General features: G+C 40.5%; 2 protein-coding genes across 3 annotated transcripts in view; one reads left to right on the top strand and one right to left on the bottom strand.

The window, feature by feature from the left end:
* WDFY4 (WDFY family member 4) overlaps positions 1 to 24,053 on the top strand; it is a 128,076-nt gene that overhangs the window by 78,693 nt on the left and 25,330 nt on the right. For both annotated transcript variants that reach the window (XM_027672326.1, XM_027672325.1), the window contains exons 44-51: positions 3,109 to 3,257; positions 4,271 to 4,391; positions 6,953 to 7,038; positions 8,439 to 8,501; positions 21,052 to 21,094; positions 21,925 to 22,044; positions 22,542 to 22,659; positions 23,330 to 23,439. In XM_027672326.1, the coding sequence (XP_027528127.1) occupies positions 3,109 to 3,257; positions 4,271 to 4,391; positions 6,953 to 7,038; positions 8,439 to 8,501; positions 21,052 to 21,094; positions 21,925 to 22,044; positions 22,542 to 22,659; positions 23,330 to 23,439 (810 nt within the window). The remainder of the gene's footprint in view (positions 1 to 3,108; positions 3,258 to 4,270; positions 4,392 to 6,952; positions 7,039 to 8,438; positions 8,502 to 21,051; positions 21,095 to 21,924; positions 22,045 to 22,541; positions 22,660 to 23,329; positions 23,440 to 24,053) is intronic.
* LRRC18 (leucine rich repeat containing 18) lies at positions 11,200 to 16,177 on the bottom strand. The gene is made up of 2 exons (XM_027672328.1): positions 15,674 to 16,177; positions 11,200 to 12,110 (listed from the first exon to the last, which is right to left on the bottom strand). The coding sequence occupies exon 2, from the start codon at positions 12,074 to 12,076 to the stop codon at positions 11,285 to 11,287; it is 792 nt and encodes a 263-aa protein (XP_027528129.1). The 5' UTR covers positions 12,077 to 12,110; positions 15,674 to 16,177; the 3' UTR covers positions 11,200 to 11,284.

Raw genomic sequence — 24,053 nt, 5'->3', positions numbered from 1 at the left:
TTTGCTTCATTGATTAATGATTCTAGTAGCTTGTGAACTGGATTGTGATTCATTTTGACAGACAATGGAAGTTTTTATCTAATTTATGATAATTTCAAGCTGCTTGGTGTTTCAATGCAAGACTGAAGGTACAAGACTTGTAGGCACAGGACTGTTCTGATGGAGATTCTCTAGTACAACTCTTTGTCAGATCTTTCTTACTCACCTGCAATAAAATGAGTCATGTTCCCCAAAATGAAAAAAATTTACTCAGCCCAAGTGTTTCTAATAGTGAAGATCTATTAGAAATAGTAGTATTTCTAATAGTGCAGATCTATTTAATAATGATATAAATTTGAAGAAATAATGTCAAATTGAAATGGAATTGATACAAATGACTGTTACTGGTTGGATAGTACAGGAGATAGAATGTACTGGGACTTAGAGTTTAAGGTTTGAGAAAGAGAGGTTCATGCTCTCTCCCCTCTCAAAGTCTGCTAATGTACCCTGGTCCTGCCTTTGGTGGAATAACAAAGTGATTATTTGTGCCAGACCATATTAGTGATCATGAGCAGGCCTCCTTCACAATCCATGTCCCTCCTAAAACCACACACATGATCTCTGCATCTGATGAAGGGGATTTCTTAGAAGTCTGGATTTCAACTTTGTGTCCATGTAGCTATTTTATACAACTGTCTGATGTTTGAATATTCAGTTACCTTCCTTTTGGGAAGAAGCGATCTTTCTGCTATTTAATTACTTCAGAAAACCCTGTGGTTTACTAATGTGAGCAGAATTCCCCAGTATTCTCAGTGCAAGCATATGTCTCTAAACACATAAATGCAGGCACTCCAGTTCAGAGAGTTCTGTGGTTGGCATATCCCCCCAGAGATAGGCATTCCCGTGGGATCTGCATGAGAGATGATGGAAAAATTCTACCTTCCTCTTAGAAATTATTCATAGGGGAAAAAAATTGAAGGGATTTTCATCAAAAATTATCCACAGAAAGCTTCCAGGGCTGGTTTTTTTAAACCCAGAATGAAGAAAACAATCTTCTGTGCCCACTAAGTGATTTCACAATGAACCACTCCATTTTGTTGGTAAAATAATTTCATTGCAGTAAAAATATTTAAACGTAGAAACAAGATTTTATTTTATTTATTTATATATTTACTATTTATTTTATGCTGGCATCAAAGACTGAAAGTTTGTGTATCAGTGCAGGTCTATTTCAGCTGACCTGAGCTACCTTATGTGTGTTTTGGGATGGAGGCAAGGAAGGTTGTAGAATTGTTTGCAGAAATAGTGAGGTTAGGAACAAAGGCAGAGAGCAAAGGAGAACCATACTTACTCTACACATCGTCATGTAGACTTCACATGCTCTAGTAAAACCAATGCCATTTCTGGATCAATTTTACATGCACAAAAAATTATGCAGCACCCTTTTTCTTATAAAGTTTGGTAGAGATAAGATCATTGAGATCTTAAGAGAAAAACACCGACTTCGTCATATTTCTCATACTTGTTAATCTGTTCTTTTAAGAACATTGCACTAGATTTCTGAACCAGGAAACTTCTTCCTGTTATGTAAATACCTCTCTAACTCTTCCATCTGCAACCCTCTGGTCCTTGCATTTTCAGATGGACTCAGCTTGCAAAATGTTATACTCATTTCTGGATTGTATGCAGTTCAGGATTGTGTTAATTTACAGGGGGAGCTCAGCAGTGAGTAGTTTTCTTAGTATGGAAGGTAGTATTAGTGTTTTAAGATCTTGGAAGCATTAGTGTTTTGTTGTAGTATGAACGTTTGAAGGGATTTTTGCAAATAGAAGGTGCTTCAGACTGGGCTAACAGACTGATGATTAGCTCCTGCCTCCTGCCCTGGGAATGTAGGAGACACTGGTTGAAAGTTCTGGTTGAAACTGGGCACAACAGTGAGTTGACCTTGATCCTCACAGTTGACTGTGATAACCAGTGGACTGTGCTTTTGGAGCTGAGTATATGTAGAATATTGTATCAACAGACAAGAAAAATAAGGAACTTCATGCCTCTAAATGTAAGGGAAATTCTTTGGAATTAATTACTGCTTGATTTAAAGTCACAACTTTTAAATTTCCTACAGCCCACACAATTTTCTGGATGGTTGGACTTTTCTGGTCCCTGTATTGTTCTGTTTATTTTTTGCACCATCTCTTGGCCATAGAAACTGTTCCATAAAAAAGGCTTTCTTTTCTTTATCAAAATCAGTCAATTCCATGAACTGGCACACATGACAGAAGAACTACTTGGTTGAAAAATTCCCAGTGCTTCTAAATTGTGTTTTAGAAATTCCTCTATTTTAAGGGCCAAGTTAATTTACTCAGGAGTAAATGCAAGAAAGTGAGATGCAAAGGGAGGTTTTTTAAAGTACTCCAGAATGTTTATCTAAATCTTTAAGACAACTGAAATGATAGATTCATATATTTTGATTGGCCTTCTGTATAATACAAGAAGGAAAAGTGCCAATTGAAGGAGTTTTGTGTTACTGAGGATTTCAATCCATTGTGTGCTTATTCAGCTGGCCTTGGTGAGATAGATACCCAGAGAACTAGATTGTTTCCTTGCTCATTCTCCCTGCACGTTTGCAGGATTTTTTCACTGGGATCTAAATGAAAGTGTTTGCCTTTTCTTTCTATTCGAAATACATATGTACTTATCATATGTCACTGTTATTCTATATGATGCTGTGTTAATCAGTTCTTTCCTCAGTACTTCAACCCCCTGCCTGTGTAGTAATGCTCTCTAACAAAGTTTTGCAGTGCTAACTCCTGCAATGTTTGCGAGTTCTTCATGTTCTTGTAGTGATCTTGCTAACTATAACTACAGAGAGATGGGTAAGGAACAGGGAAACGGTGGAAAAGTGCATCAGACCCTACCACTGCTAGTCCCACAGAAGCAGTACCACAGCAGTTCCACAGCACTGCCAGTCATAGGGTGATTTTGTGGCCTCATCCCTATGGACCTGCCAATCAATATGGCAGCTGTTTTGGTACAAACATATGTTCTTCTGCATCATTGGGTCTAGCTCCCTGCTGTCTCTGTCTCCTGTGTTACCAACTCTTGGCTTCATTCTGCTTGCATCCATACTAGGTCACATTCAAGTGCTCTGTGGCAGTTGTGCAGGGCCATACAGCATTGGAAGGAGTGTTGCTCTTTGGCAAAGAGCACTTCTACATCTGTGAGTGCTTTGTGTTGTCCCCTCTAGAAGAAGTCTATTGTACTCGTCACTGCTTGTCCAGGTAAGTCATCCTTTCCTTCCAGAGATCTGCTTGGTTAACTTCAGTATTGGCACATGGGTACCTTGAATTTGCACAGGCTTTGAGGGGATTTCAATGAGCATAATAGCACAACAAGAAGTTTGCCATCCTTTCTATTTGTTCAAAGAATTGTTTAACATAGCTAATGTAGATGCTTGTGCACAGGCTTTGGAGGTGCAATGAGAACTCCCACCTTGAACAGCTGGAGCTGGTGGACAGTCTCACACATACATTGCTGGTTTTCAGTTATTTTAAGTGTTGTTAATGTTTCTTTCTGAGTGGCTCACATCTTTTATTCATATGGAACAGTCAGTACAACGGCCTTTAACTTCACTGTCTCATAAGTTTTTTGTTTGTTTCTCCAAGAGAGAATCGTAATTAATATTTGGCACACTCTTTGACTCATGATTTATTGAAAGCGATCAATACTGAAAATGAGTCTGTTAGACTAAGCTCTTTGTGCATACTTTGTGCTCATGTGCAAAGCCCAGTGGGACGCAGTGTTTTTACTCCTTGACTGTCTGCTCTGCATCCAAATCTTAGGAAGTCCAATATCAGTCAATCTGATCAGGTGACTTAAGGATTGATTGGACTGGGTCTGATAAAAGCTTAGGTTGCTTTTCTATGGGATTTTCTGTGGGCTAGGCTGTAGATAGCAATTCCAATACATATACACAATTAAAATAATAATGAATTAATTGCTTGATTATTAGTTCCAAGTAATTGCTGTTTACAGTAACTGTGTGTCCATATGACGCTTGCCCTCGACCCAGGCTTTCAAGTTCTCCCTTCCCTTAGCCTCCATAGGCTCTTTATTTGGGGAACCTTTAGTATTTAGCTTTGTTTTCAGTTCATGTATGCCCCAGTTGATCTTACTGTCTCTTTATATTTGTATTCTCCTTTAGGGAGGACCTGGATGTTCATGAGGGCTCCTCAGGTGTGTTTAGTTTCAAATTAATTTTTTGGATTTTTTTATATATATTTTTCTCTTCCAGCATCAGTGATCCATTTATTTTCAACTTATGTCATAAAGATCATGCTGTGGGAGATCAGATGTGTTCCCGTTATTCATATCATGATATAAAAGAGATTCATCTGATGCGGTTTCTTCTGCAGGTAGGAACTGACATGCTTGGTCATTTGAGGGAAAGCTGCAACAGCACTAATGTCACAACTGAAAACTACTTGCTCAATTTTCACTAAGACTGCTGAGATTTCTTTGCTTGAGTCCCAAAATCCTTTTGCTCCCATCATTGCTTCCATTAGCCTTTGGTAATACAAACTCCTTTTTATATTCACCAGAGTGTTTAAGCACCCTCACTGGAGTGGTTGGCTTATTAGTTGTTAGACTAACAGTATTGTTCACACTTTATCTCAATGTTTTTGAAAATTAGACTTGAAGTCAATTTCCTGTGTTTTGATGGAAGCTCCCAGTAAGCGGATGACTTTCAGTAATGCTCATCTCCCACACACTTCAGTACTTATGACATCAGTGGATTATGGGTATGTGTAACACACTCACCCTGGGCCTCTTGGAATAACTTCCAAGTTGTGCATGTGGTTCAATAAACCAGAACAGAGGATTCAAATCCTTTGTGCTGTTAGTGCACAAAGTACCCAGGAGCTACTCATCACCAGTGGCCTGGTACCCTTTTAGTTTTGTCTGGTTTAGGTGAGCCTGTGATGAGAATCACAGAAGAATTGTAGCTAGAGCTTCTTGCAGCAGCAGAGCCAGTACTTGTTTAGAGGGTTTTGGTATAGTGTAAAGAGTAATTCACAGATTTGTCAAAAATATGGAGTTTTCAAGCAGCCATAACTAGTTACTTGTTATTTTTAATTCTTTTTTGGAAGGTTGAGATTCAGCAGAGAATTAAGAAATCATTTGGAAAATTCAGAAGCTAGAGAAAATGGAGCTGATAATTGTCTTATTCACGTAGTATGGCACTCATCCATGAGTCAGCCCTGTTTCATTTCATTTGATTATGTATGTAAAATGGACAATTTTAGCAGGTGAGACTTGCTTTAGGATATAGCATATTTCAGTGGTTAGGTCACTCACCAAGTATGTATAGGAATGTTAAGTCATGTTCTGAGTAACTGTGAGAAGCTTATTTTCTTACATCACTGGTGATCAGCCTGAGCAACAGAACTGTCACCTCTTCTGTTTCGTGGATAGCATAAAGTTGCCAGTGGAAGCTTGGTGACTACTCTTATATTCACATCTGTGTATGCATGAATTTATTAAAACATACAAAATAGAAATGTTTGGTTTGACCCAAAATGAAAAGTGGAGATGAGTAGAAACAGTCTTTGAATGGGCCTGTGGCAAAGGCTGGGCTTGTGGTTTGAGGGGGTTTGTGGTAATTGTTTGTTTGGTTGGTTGGTTGGTTTTGGTTTGTTTGTGGTTTTTTATTTTGTTTGTTTGGTTTGCTTTGGGCTTTTAGTTTTTTGTTTGTTTGTTTGGTGGGGGTTTTTGTTGGGTTTTTTTTAGTTTTTTTTTTTGTTTGGTTGTTTTTTGGTTTTGTTTTGGGGTTTTTTGTACCAGGGTCTTTGTTTTTTATTTGTTTCAGTTAATAAACTGAAAACTCAGGTATCTGTATCAGGCTTATACTAGGACTCTGTCACAAACTTCTTTGAAAAAATATTGTGGAAAAAGAGGAAACCTGACTCCTTATGCTTTCCCTGCAGGACAGGTGGATCAGCTGTTTAGGCAGCTACTGTCCCTCAGAGCTGATCTCCTCCTTTTCATGCACAGAGCCCACCCCAGAGCAAAGCACTGTGAAACCACATGGCCTAATTCTGTAATGGCAACACTTGAGCAGACTTGGTTTGGAAAGCTGAGCTTCAGAGCAAATGCTGCAAGCTGTTTATTGTCATAGCTGCTCTCGTATTACCTTTCTACTTTATACTTTATTTGTGAATCATGTATGAGGCAGTTGCCACTGTGGTGTTTCTCTAGGTTTGTATTGCACCTGCCACATTTGGATTGAAACTCATGTCTGGGTTTGCAGACACTACGTGTTATTTATAGTTTTACTTGAATGATATGGGTGGGGAAAGGACCACTCACTGAGTAAATAATAGGATTATATTCAAATGTCCAACATAGCAATGTGTGGAGACATTGCGGGGGGAAAAGAGAGTGAAGTTTTCTTTCAACTTTAATTCTTCAAAGCTTCAGTGAGAAATGCCATAAACTCCCCTTCCTTCTTTGCTGCTGCTTCTTTTCAAGAGAAATTTGGGCAGTTCTCTTTAGCTCTCTATTAATTTAGAAAGTAGCGTGGTTGCTTGCTATAAGAAACTCTTACTTAGAATCCCCTCTTTGTGTTATCTTTAACACCTAATTGGAAATTAATGCAACTGTTGTCTTATTAATCACACCAGATTTCAAAATAAAAATATTTCAGAAGCAGCAGGAAAAGGTGAGTGATGGCACCAATATCTGGAGTTTGGTTTTGTTTCAAAGAAGCATTTGAACTCCTAGTCACCCAGTAGGACTGTTCCTACAGTTAGAGAAATTTAGAATAGTAGACATATTTTGCTTTACTTCTTCACACTTGGTACAAAGTCAAGGTCCCTTTTTTTAAAACCCTGAAGAATTGGACAGACCATAATGGACCTTTTTACAGCACTAGGCTTTGCTCTGCAGCTCTTCACACTGTAAATCTCCTTTCCAGGAGATTGCCTTGGAAATATTCTTCAAAAATGGTTACTCCAGATTTCTTGTCTTCCACGACAGCGACCGAAATAAGATATTTAAAAGGTAATGACTATCTCATAATAACATGGGAATACCCAAGTGATGCTCCTGGTCTACCACCCCTGTGTATCCTGGCCTAAAGTGTCTCTGTTGTGTTGCCACAGCAGCTTTATTTTCAATTGCAGTTCCTTGGGCTTTAATGGGTTACACTTAAGCTATGAAATTTTCCTTTTGCTGACCTGTGAATTCGTTGGAGCATTACATAGCCACTGATTTATCAAGGGATCTAATGCGTGTGTAGGACTTTTCTAGCACCCAGTGGTGTGTTGTGTGCCCCTGCATCCCAGGAAACTGCAATTGTAGCTGTGCTCCTTCCTCCCACTGAGATGAGAGCCACCTCCACCTCACCTCACAGTACTGGGTGAAAGAAGATTTCTTCCTGCTTTTTCCAACACACAAAGTGTCATTAGATTCTTCAGGAATAAATATTTTTACCTCTCTGACACTGTCTTTGGTGTGGAGTTAACTTTTAGCAATGACATTTTTATTTAAAAAAGATTTCTCCCTATATGCTTGTCTTGTTAAATGGAACTTGAATATAAGACTATGAAGTGATTAATTTGCACTTTATTTTCTTGCATGTTTTTTTCTACTGTAGTTCTAACCATCATATCAGGATTACATTCACTGGCCTTTACACAGGAGAAACAATTCAGTACCAGTATTTCTCCTGTGGTAAATGCTTCAGCCTGAACTGAGAATTGATACCATTAATTTCTAAACAATCACAGCAATTCCTTTCGCTCCTGAAATCTCTGAACAGTTCCTATAGGAGTATTGCATAAAAAAGTCAATGCAGATTTATTTAATCATCCTTTCCAAATTGGCTGCATAGTGTGACTACTTAGAATCACAGGACCAGCTGTTTTGTTTAGTCCTTATCTTTGCTGTCTTTGAGCTCTGACAAGTATCTCTTGGGGGAATCTTTCAAAGGCAGTTCAACGTGAGGTTTTGATCTTCAGCTGAAGGTCACGAAACCTATGTATTCCAAGGGTATAGTTTGTCTGACATTATAAACCCACAGCGAATATAAAGAGGAATGGCTGAGATGTGGGTTGGTATTCCTTTCTGCCATTCTTCCTAAATAAATGTCTGAGTGGGTTCTTATTCTCTGGCTTTAAAAGCCCCTTAAATCACCTGATCATAAGTCCGTATAAATTCAAAGTCCTGTTTGGGAAAGAAACTGCTTTTATCCAGCCCACAGGTAACTCCTTAATACTAGATGTATACTTTTGCTGTGTTGTCTTAGAGCTTTATTCTAGGTTAGAGTCTCAGTGAAATGCTGTGGCATCCTTCAGGAAGAAAGTTGTTGTTGAAGACATGATATTAGTTATATACATATGTAATGTATCCTAATAACCATTTACATAAATATAATGTGACCTTTCATATATCTCCTATAGATTTTGCTCTTTCCAGCCTGCTTTGAAGTCGAAGGGGATAACAGAAGAGTCCCTGAATATAAGGTAAATCATAGGAAACACTGGATATCTGTAGATAAGTGCAATTGTTTGAATAAGTTGCATTTTAAAGCAAAGCATACAGAAAAGATGTTGCTAGAGCTTCAAAAAGCATTCTAGCATATATCATCCACCCTATGGAGACATGAAGATAGCATTGAGTAGGTGATCATGCACAGTTGATTAATAATTATTATCTCCTTAATATTACTTTATTGGTAAACTCTACACAGATGGTTACTGTGGGAAGAGACAGTCAGTGAGATGAGGTTAGAACTAATCCATAATGCTTCTGCATAATGACCTCTTCATTGCTTGCTTAGGGCAGACAGTGATAGATGTACACATGGATCTTTTGGTATGGTATATTAGCTGTACAGTGGAGATTCAGACTTGTCCCTCAGATTTACCAATGTGGGAAAAAAAAAGTTTTCTCCTAGTGGCGGGTGATTGAGAGCATGTTTCATGCTGACCATGAGTTACTTGCACACCTGTAATTTTTCTCAGTTTGGGTATCTGAGGAACACAACCCTAATTGGTGTCCTCTGAAATGATCACCTGAGGCTGAAATACTGTTGAGACTTGAGGGGCAGATCGCCCTTGTGAGTTGTTGTGGCCTGAGTCGGCTGTGTTCTTTAATTTTCAGTCTACCTGTTGTAGATCATTACCTATCATATAAGTGAGCATTTTCATCCAGTCATGAACTAGCAAAAAGTATCAGTGCTGTCTGCAGCCAGCTCTGGCTAGAGCCTAACCTGTGCCAGAGGGGATGGTTGACTCTGTGGAGCATGGTGTCTGTTCTGTGTGGAGTACACAGTAACTCACCCCAGGGCTTCCTTTCATTGTGCTTCCTGGGTGCTCAACTGGAGTGAATGTCTTGTGATAAGATGCACTACAGCATTAGGAACTTTGGGCATTAACTGGGCTTGTGGTTGTTGTGAGAAACACTTGATTCATGTTTAATCTCAGAGACTGAGGCAGGCTCAGGTCTAGGTCTAAAGTAGACTATCCTGAATCCCATAAGGCTCTGTCTTCAGTTTTACTCCATTAGCTGAGAGAAGACCCTGTGTAAGTTACTCACTCCGAGAATGTAAGGGGCCTTTGGCAGACCTTTGGCTGGACCATGTTAGAGAATGAACTGAAATAAAATAAACATAAGTAATGATCCCAGAAAAGTTGTGCTTAAGTGGAAAGCTAGTGAAAATAACCTTAGTAGGTGTGCTTCACTTTACCAAACTCCAGGCAGAACTGAAGGACTGAGGACCTGATGAGTTTATTTTTCCCTTGTTTGAATTTTGGAGCTGCTTTTGAGTTAGAAAATTTCAAAAGCAGCATATAGGGCTCCATCCCCATCTCAGAGTGCAATGGCCATCTTCCACAGCATCCCAGTTTTATCTGCCCTACCTGAGACAGGGAGGAAGGCCAGATTAAGCTCTTTGTCCAGACACACTATTAATAATTGCACAGTTGAAGCATGGAAAGAAGAAACTACTAGTTTGATGCATCACATGACATTGAGGTAATAGCATTTCAGGGAAACCCCATATAGCTTTTTCCACCTAGTCCATAGGAAATACACAAGAGTTCCAACTCCCAGGCTCTACTGTAGTAATTTAAAAAATAAAGTGCTCCTGGCACTTTATCGTTCATTTCAATATACTTAAATGTTTGCCGTCACCACAGGTTATTACGGTCACTGCCAGCACTTCTTCTCGTGTCATGCTTGACTGCCTTTATAATCTGCTCATTGCTTGTACCTGTATATTGCTGTTTGCAGGCTCTCAGCAATCTCTGCCCTAGGGATGTGATGTGAGCAAGTGAATGTGTGTGCTCAGGTGGACACAAGCATACGAACATGTGAACAGAAAGCTAAAAGTAGTGTGGGAACACCAGACCTGACTTCATCAATTCACAAACTGACTCTTGGATCATGGAAGACAATGACTCTTAATCACTTTAGTCACTGCCTAAGTGATAAGCCTGGAACCCCTAGAAAGAAACCTTTTCCCTACCCCTTCTCCCTTCTGCAGCTTCCTTGGAGGGGTACTCAGAGGCAGACAAAACACAATGAGTATGGGCAGTGGTGCTGATTGTATTGTGCAACTTGGAGATTGCTGCACCTAGGTATAGCACCCAAAATCCCAAAGAACGTGCTTATGCAAAGTTTGGCCCCTTGATGGCAAAACAGGATCACGGGTTGTCTGTCTTTAAGCATTATGTTTGCACTGCTTAGTTATTCCTGAGCATAACATTTGTAGCTGCTGCCTCTGAATTGGAACAGCCTCACAGTTCTGATGCTGACAGTGCCTGTCTGGGACTCTCTGAGAGTTTGGTGGCAGCCACCAGCAGCAGAAGGTTCCCAGGTCTGTGCCTTCTCCTCCAAACTGTATTTACTAGAGAGACTAGAGTAAATGTTTCTCACTCTATGAAAATGAACATAACTAATGTCTGGGACTTAGTGGTGGGAATAGATTTACTAGAAAAACCTGTCTTTTTAAAGATCTCTTCACTGGACACATGCACACACAAAAGACCCCAAAAACACCCAAACATGGAGAACATGTTGTAGGAAGAGGTCCAGATGGAAATGGCCCTTCCCAAATATACATCTGTTTTAGTTGTTTTGGTTTTCATTTTAGAGACCACAGAGACCAGCTTCTAAAACAGAGCAGAGCTTTAAAGAAGAAGAGCAGGAAAACACAGGGAAGAGGGAGGCCAGCTTTATTTTTTTTCTTTCTTTTTTGGACTGGACTTCATAGCACATGATATGTGGAGTGCCTTGGTATATTTCAAGGATCTGTACCTCTTACTCTCCATTCTTCTTGATTATCCTTTGCAGAGGAATTGGGTGTAAGGAGTAAAGGGAAACTTAGCTCCTTGGAGGAGCTAGGTGTCATCTCCTCCAGCTTGTGCAGCTCTTCCCTCTCACCCTTACACATCTTCAGGCAGGAAGAGCATAGGTCTTTCTCGTCTACTAAGTGAAGTGTTTCTATGCGTTTAATGGTGTCAATCTCCTCCTCTGGCTTTTCTAACTCTCGTAAAGGGTTTCTTTTTACATTCATTCTCTCAATCTTGGGGAGATTTTTCACGCTCTTTGGTATGGTGGTCAAGACGTTGTCAAAGAGACCTAGATCAACAAGTTCCCTCAGGGCCCCAAGAGTGGTGGGAACAGTCTCAAGACAGTTCAAGCCAAGGTTAAGAGTCTTGAGGTTCTTGAGGAGGTTCAACTCTTCTGGCAGACTTTCCGTGGTCAATTTGTTGTTGCATATATTCAGGAAAGTAAGGTTCTGAAGTGAGCCTATTTCCTTGGGCAGCTCATCAAGCTGATTACTATGCAGGTCCAACCAGAGCAGGTTCTGGAACTTCTCAATTGTGTTTGGAATCTTTCTCAACATGTTTCTGCTCAAATCAAGTTCGTCCACATCACCAGCCAGTTCCAGAATGCATTTGGGGAAGGTGGCGATGCCCATTTTGCTTAAGTCAAGACGGCGCCTTCCACTAAAACTTACCCGGATTGAATTTTTGGCCATCTTCAAAGTGATCCTTTTCCCTTGTGGACCTTTTGCTTTCCCCTTGGCCATGTCTCCACCAAGAGATAGACAGACACACCAGACTCTGTGGATAAAATGTGGAAACTCCAATAAAGCCTTTGAAAGCCATGGCTATTAATCACGCAGTTATAATTTAATGTTACTGTTAGACTCTTCAGAAGTCTTTTTTTTTTTTTTTTTGAGATCAGGACTTTTCAACCCCGAAGCTGCAACTCTAAAAGTTCTTCCTGAAAGTATTTTGAGTAGGTGAAACTCTGATAACATACAATATGATTTTATTGCAATGTAACACCTATATTGCATTACAGGGTGAAATTACAAGTGGGAGACATTTGGTGCCTTTCATCCCTAAATACTGATTTAAGCCAAGGATGTCGTGAAACAAAATGAAATGTGTTATTTTCCATTGGCCATTTGAGGACTGAAGCAAAATATAACGTAGGTCTCAATCCAGTCCTTAGGGACTGCATTAAAAGAAGCTATCCAAAATTGTCTCGTTCTACCAGATAAACAGTTGCCTTCTTTACAGACCTGGCATATGCTAACAGGTTGGTTAAATGTCCTGTTTAATGGACCTAAGATCTGGGCTCTGGATGCTATTGAAAGATTAAGTGTTTGAAGGAAATTATTATGAGTCTTATTTTAACCTAGTGTGCTCCCAGATTTGCCAGCACTGTTGGCAATTGATACATCACCTGCAGGGCTGACTGCAACAGGGATTGGTGTCAAGTGCTGCTTAATGACATGTTAAACCAGGCCTTGCTAAGTGTCTCCTCTGGGTACTCCAACCTTGTCTTTTCATCTGTGCTGTAGGATAGATGGTCTCCCACTGCGAACGTGCCCTGCCCTCAGAAAAATGCATGTGGGTGTTCTGCTCAGACTTTTGACTCACACTGATGCTCAGCATGTGTTACGTGCTTTGTTGAATTGAGGCCTGTAAGAACAGTCCACTTAGTCTCAGGTTTGGTGAACTCTCTCTAATTGAAGATCATCAAATACAGCTACTAATTATAGTTAGTGACAAAGGAAATAGGCTGATTCCCTGGAAATGGATGACAATGTCTCTCTCAGCCAGAGTTCAGAGAGGAGCATGGGTTACAGCTGGCTAACCTCAGGATGGTCTGGGTGCTCTGGCATTTAATTGTGGAGAGTCAAATTGAAGCTTTGATGAATGATTGTTTGGGACAAAATATGGATTTGTCTACAATACATTTCCCTATTAGAAAGGCTTCATTACAAACCCTTCAGGCTTTTTGGCTACTCATTAATCATGTGCGAATACGTGAAGGGGAAGCTCAGGCTACAGCTAAGGCATTTCAACTCCTTTTCAATTACATGCCACAGCCCAAAATAATGCAAAAGCAGGGGGAATCTCTCCCAGCTACTACCCACCCTCCCAGGAGCTCGGTAATGAGGCAGATGCTTCAGAAAATACTGGAAGCAGCACAGTGGATTCAGTCTTGCCCTGAGGGTATGCTCCAAAATAGAATCTTTGTTATTTTATATAAAAATATTTAAACACAGTTAAATCTTTCTGTGTGTCACTCCCATGTTTCTGTCTCTCACCAGTACTTACAGGGCGATATTACCATTATATCTGAGGGCCTCTTACTCTTTGCTGTATTTAATCCTGCAGTGCCCAAAGAGCAATATCAGTGCTATTCTTTCTGCAGTGTAGACTGGTAACTGAAGCAAAGTACTCTACAGTGTAAGTAAAGTACTCTTTCCACCTTTGTTGATGTTAGCTTAAATAATTTGCCCAGGAGTGAGTAGGAAGTTCTGGAGATCGAAACAGCAGGGTTTTCTAATCACAGCTCGCTCATTTTAGGGATTTTATGCAATATTCTTGTTGTCAATTCTGTGAAGATAAAATGCAGCTGTGTAGGAGATGCCAGAGCCTGGTGCTGGTACAGGACACCCTGAGTCCTTTCTGGTGCACAGAGGGTGACTACCATGCTTCAGAAAAAGATCTGTAGGGCAGCTTCCTTATGTGTTGGCTCGATGGAAGGAGACTTTCTGCTTCCTGTAATTGGTGTGAACCAGGTGACTTTTAGGTCCAACTTTTTCTTTTTTAGAATTTTGTGTTGGATAAGTTGATCAGGACATTCAGTGCATTTGTATTCTTTTAATAAATTGAATGGGAGTTTCAAGGAAAGACATGTATTTTTTTCTAATTTCAAAATTATAATTTCTTTTAAAATGCTTTTTAAAACATCTTTAAAACTCTTGAAGTAAAACATTTCCATTAATTCCTAGTAATTTTTTATATTATTTTTCATTTAAAATCCAAGAGGGGAACATCGAGCCAAACCAATTTCCTTTCTTATTTTTAAAAAAAACAGCGAGGTAAAAAATTACCCAGTTCTGCCGCTGTTGTGGTAATGCTGGTTCCCAGTGCTGGTGTCCCTCTGCGCTGTGCGTGGCTGGCAGCACTAGAGGGAGCCTGGCGTACAAGGTTGAGTGCTGGAGGCTTGGCAGCAGTAACCCTACAGTTTAACCTGTTGGGTTTGGGTATTTCTCTGTCAATAACCCCTTCCAACCTGTTACAAAGTTTGAACCTGGACCTTTCAGATTTTTAAGAAGTTTCTCTTCACCCTGCCTCCTTTAGTTGGATTTTTTAAAATCCTACTGTGAACCTCTAAGATGCACTGATTAGGACGACCTAAGTCCTTAGGAACTATTATAAGGTCTCACTAAAGAGGATCTTGACAAGAAAACCCTTTCCCCTTCTATCCACACTTGTCAAAATCTTTGGTCTGCATTGGGGTTTTGAAAGCTGAGAGCTAACCCCAGAGCTTTAGGAGCGTTTCATGGGCCCAGAGCTATGAGGCTGACCTAATACAGAAATTAATAGAAAATGTATGTCAAGGGCATCATGCTGTCTGTAGTACTCAGTGTCACTGGGAGCTGCAGGGATGGAACAGACCTTGAGCATCAGGACCAAGACTGTCAGTGTCTCTCTGAGGCAAGGAAGGATTGAGGATTACTCATTATCTGCACTTAAGCACTTGCACAGGGGTCAGTCATGACCCACTGTATCTTAGGTCTGTCTTAAGAAGGAGATCTGATCCTAGAAGAATGCATATTTCCTCTGACTTTCCCCTTGGAAGTCTGCACAGTGCAGAGCAGGCCTGCCAAGCCCAGCGGAGCTAGACATGCCCTGCACCTCTCTGGGGGTAGGCAGGCATTGTGGCAACATGCTGATTCACCCATGGAATACTTCTATGGAAATACTTTTATATAAAGCTTAAAACTAGCATTTGTACAGCAAATGATTTTGCATGAAGCCAAGCAGTTACACTTTGGGGGGGTTGTTATTTCCCTCCTTACAAATCTGTTATCATTTCTTGTTGTTGGATACGATCTGTTGGGGAAGAGAGATTGATTCACTGACTATCTTAAATGCAGTCTCTTGCTAACAGGCAGCTTTAGACTAAATCCTGCTATGAGCAAATAGTTCAAGAGAGGTTTCCTTCCTTGGTTTTCCTACTTTTCTAGACCACTTCAGAGCCACCATAGTATCACACACTGCAAGCTCACTTGCAAAACCAAAGCCCACCAAGGATAAACAAAAACGTTGTTTCATCTTAACAATTCCGTAGACTGCCCCCCTGCATAAGATCTTACCAGCTAGTCGCTAGAAAGGCCTAGAAGGCGAGGTACAGATGTCACAAGCTGCTTGTTTTTTCTCAGTAGTGTGGGCTGAGCCTTCATAGTCTGTTACTGTGCAGTTGTCCTCTGTCTGCTCTTCTTTGAGTTATGAATTAGTCTTTGTCTGTAAATAAACCCGTGAGCAGGAAACACAGGACAGTTTCCTTTCCACAGTCCTGCGAATTCTGAATTGCACTTTCTTGACGGAAAATGGCAGCTCTTCAAGAAACTTGTGTGTGTGGAGGGAGTAGGAGTGGCAAAAGGGATTCCCTCACTCCAGGGTCTTGCTATTCAGTGCTCCTTCCGCAGCCCGTGAAACTTTTGTTACTAAGCAACAGGAGTGTTACGCCCTTGGAGATCATCAGCATAATGGTTGGTTCCAGAATGGAAGTTCGAGCTGGAGGGGGAAGAACTGAATGGCATGCAGTGCCTGGAAATGTTAGATTTCAAAATATGCAGAAAGAAAAAGCATCTGGAGGTCGTTAGAAGCTGTTAGTCAGCTTCTAACATTCCTTAACCGTCAGTTTTAGTCTTTTGGCTGTTTCATTTTACTTGGCTGTAACACGGTGATAGATACTTGTATGTGTGTGTTAAAACTCACAACACTTGTGATACCACCCTTAGCACATGCCAAATTGGATAGATGTGGACAAAGGATGGTAGGCTTATTCAGTCGTACAGCAGACAGGATATGAGCTGCAATTTATATTCATCTATCTGTGACCCTTCAATGGTGCAGTTGGTACAATTTCCCTCTGAAGCATGTGAATTTATTAAAATTTGTCTATATGACTGAGATTACCGAGCTGAAGTTTTTGTCAACTAATTGCAGTAATTTCAAAATAGTATCTGGAAAAAAAGAAGTAGCTGAGTGGTTTATTTATGTATTATTTGCAGGACATGCAATATTGAGGCCTCTCTCCTGCTGATAATGGGTCCGGGATATTATTGGCATAAAGAAGCTGATAATGTTGACGTGCTTGTCTGATTCCAGGGTTGGAGATTGCATTCTGCTTACCTCAACAAATAAGCAGAATTTACTGGATGTGTTTCTTCACAACCTGAAGTGTGCTTGACCACAGCATTTCCACACTGGAAATGTTTTCCCCTCGGTTTAGGCACTGTGAACGCACGTGGTGCAGAGTTCTGTAAATGAGGGAGATTCCTTTCTCCTTCCATAGTCCCTTCAAGGAGCCCTACTTGAATATGACATTTATTTATAAGTTTTGTATTATATCTTAATTCTTTGAGCACAGGTTAAGAATACCCAGAAGGTGGACTGCTACAGTCAAAGAAGAAGGACACTGTACCTTTATATTCTAAAGTAATCTAACCTAACACTTAGGTTAGAGTTTGAGAGAGATTTGATTGTTTCACAGGGAAGACTCATATTCCTTTTGAAGTCTTCTATTCTTTTTTTAATAGTAGGACTTGGCCTTAAATTGTGGCTTCACAGGAAGAGAATTTTCCTTACAATGTTTTTGGTAATTGCAAAGATTCCTTAAGAAAAGGAGAGCCTTGGCACTGTTTTCCAGACTTTAAGAAGTCTGGGGGATGGAAGACAAAAAGAAAATGGAAGCAGCTTTGTGAAGTCTAAGAACCTATTAAGTTTATTGGAATTTTAGTATTAATTTCAGTGGGGGCAAAATCTTATCCTTTGAGATTATCTCATCTGCAATGAGTCTCCAAATGGGTTGAGGTCCACCTGTCTCTAGCAAATGGAGAGCACTGGCTATCACAAGAGTGAGATCATAGTCTGATGTTAATGGAAGAGGGATTAATAAATCACTCATGTATAGTATAGCCAAAGGTGGATCATCATTAGTACACATCATGCTTAGAGTCTGCCATGTCTGGTGCCCTACAAATGCCTTGTAAATTAAGATATAGATAGATATCTAGGTACTTCTCTTGACTTCAGATAATTACACCCCCTCTGGAAATTTAGTTATTTAAACTTACAAAGCACTTGTCTTGTTTCTTTTACAAACCAACCTTTGAACATTTATTTATTTAATTATTTACTTTTAAATGCACTTACTGAGGTTGGATAGCTGACGTTGATCTACACTGAGCTTTTGCTGTGCTGTCTAGAGGTGTTGGCTGAAGAAATGCTAATTGATTATCAAGGAGAAGGCAGAAATAGGCTTGAGCTGCCTGTAATGCAGTTCATGTTCTGAGCTCCTGAGTCAACAAAGCAGAATGCAGAATTCCAGATCTCTGGGGACTTGGAGGGAGCATCCTGCCGGGTCCTCTGAGACTCAGAGGGATGGCTTTTACAGGGGAGTGACTACATTTAGCCTTGCTTATTTTCATGATGTGATGAACTTGTCAACCTCTTTGAGTTATGTAGTGGCTTCCAAAGTCAGCACAGAGGATTATTTTGACCCTTGTAGAGTCCTTATTAGCTCTTTAGGGCTTGTGACAAGCAGAGCAAGTGTTTCACTAGAGGGTCATGGCACCCATAAATCAACATATGTATATTTGCATAACATACACACAGACTGGCCCAGTATAGTCCTGTGTATAACATTTTGTAATGTTCTCCCCTGCTTTCTAACTCAGCCAAAAATCTAAAATAAACCTGGGCAGTTTCAGTGAGTGAGTCTACCCCTGTGGAAAGGGAAGAACTTAACTTGATCTTTCCGCAACAAACACCCTAATCCAACCACATTCCAAATAATCCCAGGAATCCTGATCCTGTTCCATCCCTTTGAGATTCTGTGAGTTCCAAATGTCTCTTGGAGGCCTTACAAAGGCCACTGGGACAAAGCTCTGTGAAATCTACATATAGTGTGAGAGGGCTGAATTTTAAAGTATAAGTGCTCGAAAACTGTTTTGTGCTTTGGAATTCCCCCATTCTTGAGCCACATGTTGCTCAAACTGGGGGTGCAAAACTACCATAACTCTACCCTAGTCAATGGACTTTCTTATGATTTACATTGTGTAAATTAGACCATTATATGATCTATTAATTTTTTTGGACAAAGAGTGAAGATCTTATTTTTCTGTATTGGACCTCTACACCTTTCTGTGTTGCCTGTTTTCCATAAAACTATAGCCTGTCATTGTTAGTTTCATCTGCTTAGGAGAACTAAACAAAGCTTAGAAATTGTAAACCATGTGCTAGAATTTGTCCTGGGTTTCATGTTGGTTCGTGCAAAATCCTTCTCTCAGATACACACTCTTCTCTAAAGAGAGTGCCTAAGCAAGGAATAAAATAATGTGTTGAGAAAACCGTAGTGTTTTTTCTTTATGTACACTATTAACTGGTCCAGGATTGAATAGGCAGTAAAATAATGATTCATAAGCATGAGAGGTGGTTTACAAGAATTTACTACTGCAAATCCAATAAAAGTGTAATGATCATAGACTTTTCCAATGTTTTATTTAGATCTTTGAAGGTACTTTAAGCCTTCCTTTGTGGATTTCTAGTGTGTCCAATACAGAGCACAAGAGTGTGAAATAGCAGCTAGTTATTCCTGTAGCAGTTTTAAAATCTATGACTGAACTTATTTCCTTACAATTCATGGCTTTAATAGTCCTGGCTCTGAGCTGGCACCTTAGGATTTGTTTAAACTATTACACTCAGAGGAAAAAGCCTCTCTTGCCACCAGTATCATGTCATGTCAGTAATCCTGTTTACTTTGGAAGATCAAAAGTGTCTTTAATCCATGTACTGGTTTGGGCTGGAGTAGAGGTAATTTTCTTCATAATAGAAGAAAATTGCATTTGAATTTGTGCTAGAAACAGTGTTGATAATTCAGGGATGTTTTAGTTATTGCTGAGCAGCACTTACACAGAGTCAAGGCCTGTTCTATTCCTCGTACCGTCCCACCAGTGAGGAGGTTTGGGACACACAAGGAGTTGAGAGGGAACGCAGCCGGGACAGCTGATCCCAAATGGTCAAAGGGATGTTCCATACCATGCTACGTCATACTCAGCATATAAAGCTGAGGAAAGAAGAAGGAGACAGACATTCCGAGTGATTTGGAGTGATGGCGTTTGTCTTTTTAAGTCCTTGTTATATGTGATGGAGCCCTGGAGATGGCTCAATGCCTGCTGATGGGAAGTACTGAATTAATTCCTCATTTTGCTTTGCTTGCATGCTTTATCTGTTAAACTACCTTAACCCACAAGTTTTCTCACTTCTATGATTTCCCCCATTCCTATGTGGGGAGATTAAGTGGCTATGTGGGACTTATTTCCCAGCTGGGGTTAAACCACGATAATCGAGAAGCTGTCACTTGTCTCAGTTTGGTCTCTGGGAACTGACAGGAGCAAATCCACGGCCTTCAGATACTGACACACCTTCTGGTTCAGTGCAGTTGGAATGTGACTTTTTTATCCTCAGAACCTTTGACCCTTCCTTACTTTCAAGTGAATTCCCTGTTTAGAATCTGCCTTCAGTTGATCTGGGGTTTTGTATTTAAAGTTTTCTTAAAAAGTTGCATTTTGAGAACAAAAAAGTGGAAAATACATATTTAGTCTATTACTGTAAAAAATATTAAAATGACAATCCATCCACTTTTTAAGAACTACATTAGTTTCAAAGTGCTTTGTGAAACAAGAATATCTTTGATATGGAGACTGAGGGACTTCTGTTTTAAAGCCTGTATTTTCTGAACACTTCAGAAAAGCATGAACTTTTGAAACTAATGCTTCAGAATAGAAACAGACAGCCTTAATGGTACCTGTCATTAGCACTGTAGCTCTACAATGGCATGAGACTGGCAGGACAGACTGATTAGCCCTGTGGCTTAACTCAGAACAGCTGAGAAGGTTGCTGTTCCCAGCTGTCCATCTACCTCTGCTGCAAGGGCATCTTCTCTGCCTGTGACTCAGCTTCTGAATTCTTGCAGCTTACCATGTGGCATCACTGCTGCACTTTGCAGCAATATCATAAGGCAAACAGAATCCATCCTTAGCCCCACAACCCTAATTTCTTCTTTTTTTTTTTTTTTTAATTAAATATCATACTGTCAGTGGCACTTCATTCAGAAGCCAACTGGCAAGTAGCTTAGGTACAGTCAGCATGTCAAGGTAGAGTGACATGTGTCAAAGGTACAGTGATAAGTTCATCAGCCACCTAAAGCTGGTCCCTGTTCGTCAGGCAGAGCCTTCCTTCCAAATGAAAGCAATAATGGAAATTTGTATTGTGCTAACCTAATCAATGATACTCTGATTTTGGAATCATTTGGTCAATGATGAAACCTCAACATTCTTCTAGTGTTGGTGTTCTCCCATTTTTGTAGGATGAGAGCAAGGGGCACAGGGAGCACAGATGTTAATGTGTTGACTTTCTCTTACTGTTCTGAAGCAGGCTGTTTCAGTCAAATGTTTGTTCCATACAGGAAACACTCAGGAGGGGAAAAGACAATGCTCCAGAAGTGGCAGGTAAGCTAAATCTTGGCTGCACATGATTAAGCAAAGAATTTCAGCACCTCTCTGTGTGTCTGCACACAAATATGTGTGTGTGTATGTGTGTGTGTGTGTGTTTGTGTGTGTGTGTATGTACCTCAAGGCCTAAGCTGTTCACTCACTGCTGGAGGTGAGGTTGTTGGCAAGAGGAGCACAGTATTTACATCTGGTTATTGCAGAGATTTTGATCCTCCTGCTGTGAAACATACGGTGCTACTCTCTGGCAGATTAAGTGTGATTTTATGCACATTTTGAAACTGAGACCAAAGAGAGCCACCTAGTTGAATGTCTGTTCACAGACCATCTGTACATCTAAATCAATGCACCTCTCATTCTCCCAGATGTTTGCTTAGCTGGGAGATGTGTTTACTTTCCTGTAGCCCTGATCTTGGTGACCCAAGACACATGAAGAAATCCATACCTTCTTGTTCATAGGTAACACTTTGTGCAGCCTTTTCTGTACAGGCAGTTGTCCAGGGTTTTCCAATATCCATACTGCATGCATTTGGCTCACTTTTAAATTGGGGGAAAAGTACTCTGTTATGCAAATAGAGCATAAAAGCACTGTGTGATTATAGACAAATGCAAATGGCCTGTCTGAAGAAGAGACACAATGAGATAGGTTCTCTTGAATGGATTGCTGTGTAAGAGATATTGTGCTGATCTGAATGGCAAAGCATGATCGATTACACTATGACTCTTGTCCTGGTGGACCTGGGAACCACAGGGCTCTGAGGGTGATTTTGATGCATGGTTTTCACAGGTAGGGTCTGAAGATTTTAATGCTTGTTTCCTTTCCCCGGCAGAAGAGGGAGATTAGTAACTTTGATTACCTCATGTACCTGAACACGTTGGCTGGCCGCAGCTACAATGATTACATGCAGTATCCTGTGTTTCCATGGGTCCTCGCTGACTATCACTCTGAGGTCAGTGCTTGCCACAGCATTCTGTGCCTTCTATGATAGCAACTGCACAAAGGTTTGTTTAAAGATTCCATTGAAGAAGAGGGGTCTAGACCAAGGGACTAAAATTTGAGACAGTTAATTTGAACTGTACTGATTCTATATAGATTAACCTTATCTTCAAGTCAGCATGCTGAGTTTGACATTCTGTCTCACAAAGGTGGATGAACGTTTGTTAAATACATACCTAGTTAAGAGCAGGCTGCATCAGCTCAGCAGATAGGCATGGACGTATTTGTGTGATCCCCAAGAAGGAGGTTCAGACAGAAAAGCCTTGAGAGTAGTTTGGAACCTGCCAGGTCCTTTTTTTGTGAAGGTCTGGAGATGGATAAACCTGTGACCTTCTTGTATGGGTGAAACTTCCAACACAGTGTGGCAGCTATCCAGTGTCATTGAGACAGTCATGATTTCTAAGACTCAGGGATCTAAAAATCTACATATCTTCTGGTTTTGCTTTTCAGACTCTAAACCTTACTAATCCTCATACATTTCGGGACCTATCAAAGCCCATGGGAGCTCAGACTGTGGAGAGGAAACGCAAGTTCATCCAGCGCTTCAATGAAGTGGAGAAGAGTGAGGGTGAGTGTTTTAGGAGACTAACAGACAGCAGAGGCTTGAATTCCCCTCAGGACACCCAAAAACTTTGAACAACTGTGGCTCAGGGAAACATCATGCCAAGGAGAGCCTCTCATACTGCTGCGTACAAACTGGTTGCGAATACAAAGAGAAATGACTCCTGCAAGTACTGCCTTATGTGCCTTGCACTGCTGCATTCTGTTCTCTTCCCTTGGGCAGGAAGAGATGCTACAGCAAAAAGCCATGTTCCCTGGAAAAGACCGTGTTGTTAGCTAGGCTGCACGCATTAGTCTTGTTTGTTATCTAAGCTACATGTTAGAAGACTGCTGCATGCAGCTTAACTAAGAGCTACTTTAAGAAAAGGAAACAGAATGGTGAGGCTATTGACCTCTGGAGATCAAGAACTTTTGCGGTACTATTGGGGAAAGGAATAGTGTTGAATGTTAAAGGCCTTATTTTCCAGAAAATGAAATGTGGGAGGCAAAAAATGAACATACCTCAGTAGTAACTGTACACATTCATTGCAAATGCAAGGTGTGCTTTTGCTGATAGACCTTTGAACGCATCTGCTTAAAAGACCTCTTCCCTATTTAGTCATGCTGTGGTAATTGGATGCTATGGGCTTGAAATGGTGGTATTTTGCACTGGAATCTGATTTTTGTGCAATTTCCAGGAGACCTATCAGTCCAGTGCCATTACTGTACTCACTATTCATCAGCAATTATAGTGGCATCTTACCTGGTCCGAATGGAGCCATTTACCCAGACCTTCTGTTCTCTGCAGGTAAGGGGGCAAGATAACTTCCCTCCCATACCTTGTTACGAACCATGTAAGACATTACAGTGAAGTGGGATTAATTCTTTTGGCATTTTCTGCACTCTCTATGTGGACCCTGAGCTTACTGAAGGCTGTATGCCATGTGTGTTGAATTCAGTGAAAACACCTTAATGGGAGCATGACTTATGTGAGGGAGAAGGATTATTTAGTCTTGTGAGAGCTGAGGCATGTAAACATCTAGACAATGTTTTGTTACCTGTTTGAACATAAGCTTCTGACTTTAGGGCAGATCAGACTGATGGTAGGTAGTCTAAGCCCAAGTGCCCATAAAGTAATGTGGCTACAGGCAAGTACTTGGAGCACTGTGGTGGCATAAAATGCATTTCTGGGCCAGATGAGGACACACAGGCTCTGGTAAGTGAGAAATGATAGGGATCAAGGGATCAACTTACTGAAGAAGAACTGGGGTTAAACTACATCCAGTGCACCAGAAGAAATATTTTGTTTAATCTTGTTCTGAACTTGGCACTGTTTTGCAGTGCCAAACTGGTTCTCACCATGGAATTGAATTGCATGGAAATTGAACCTTGTGCTTACCTTTCCCATCTGCTCAGCATACA

Source organism: Neopelma chrysocephalum, unplaced genomic scaffold (genome assembly GCF_003984885.1).
Source record: "Neopelma chrysocephalum unplaced genomic scaffold, ASM398488v2 Primary Assembly neopelma1_97390, whole genome shotgun sequence".
In the NCBI taxonomy this organism is placed as follows: Eukaryota; Metazoa; Chordata; class Aves; order Passeriformes; family Pipridae; genus Neopelma; species Neopelma chrysocephalum.
Note: the sequence above shows the minus strand (reverse complement) of the source record. Positions and strands in the feature narration are given on the sequence as shown.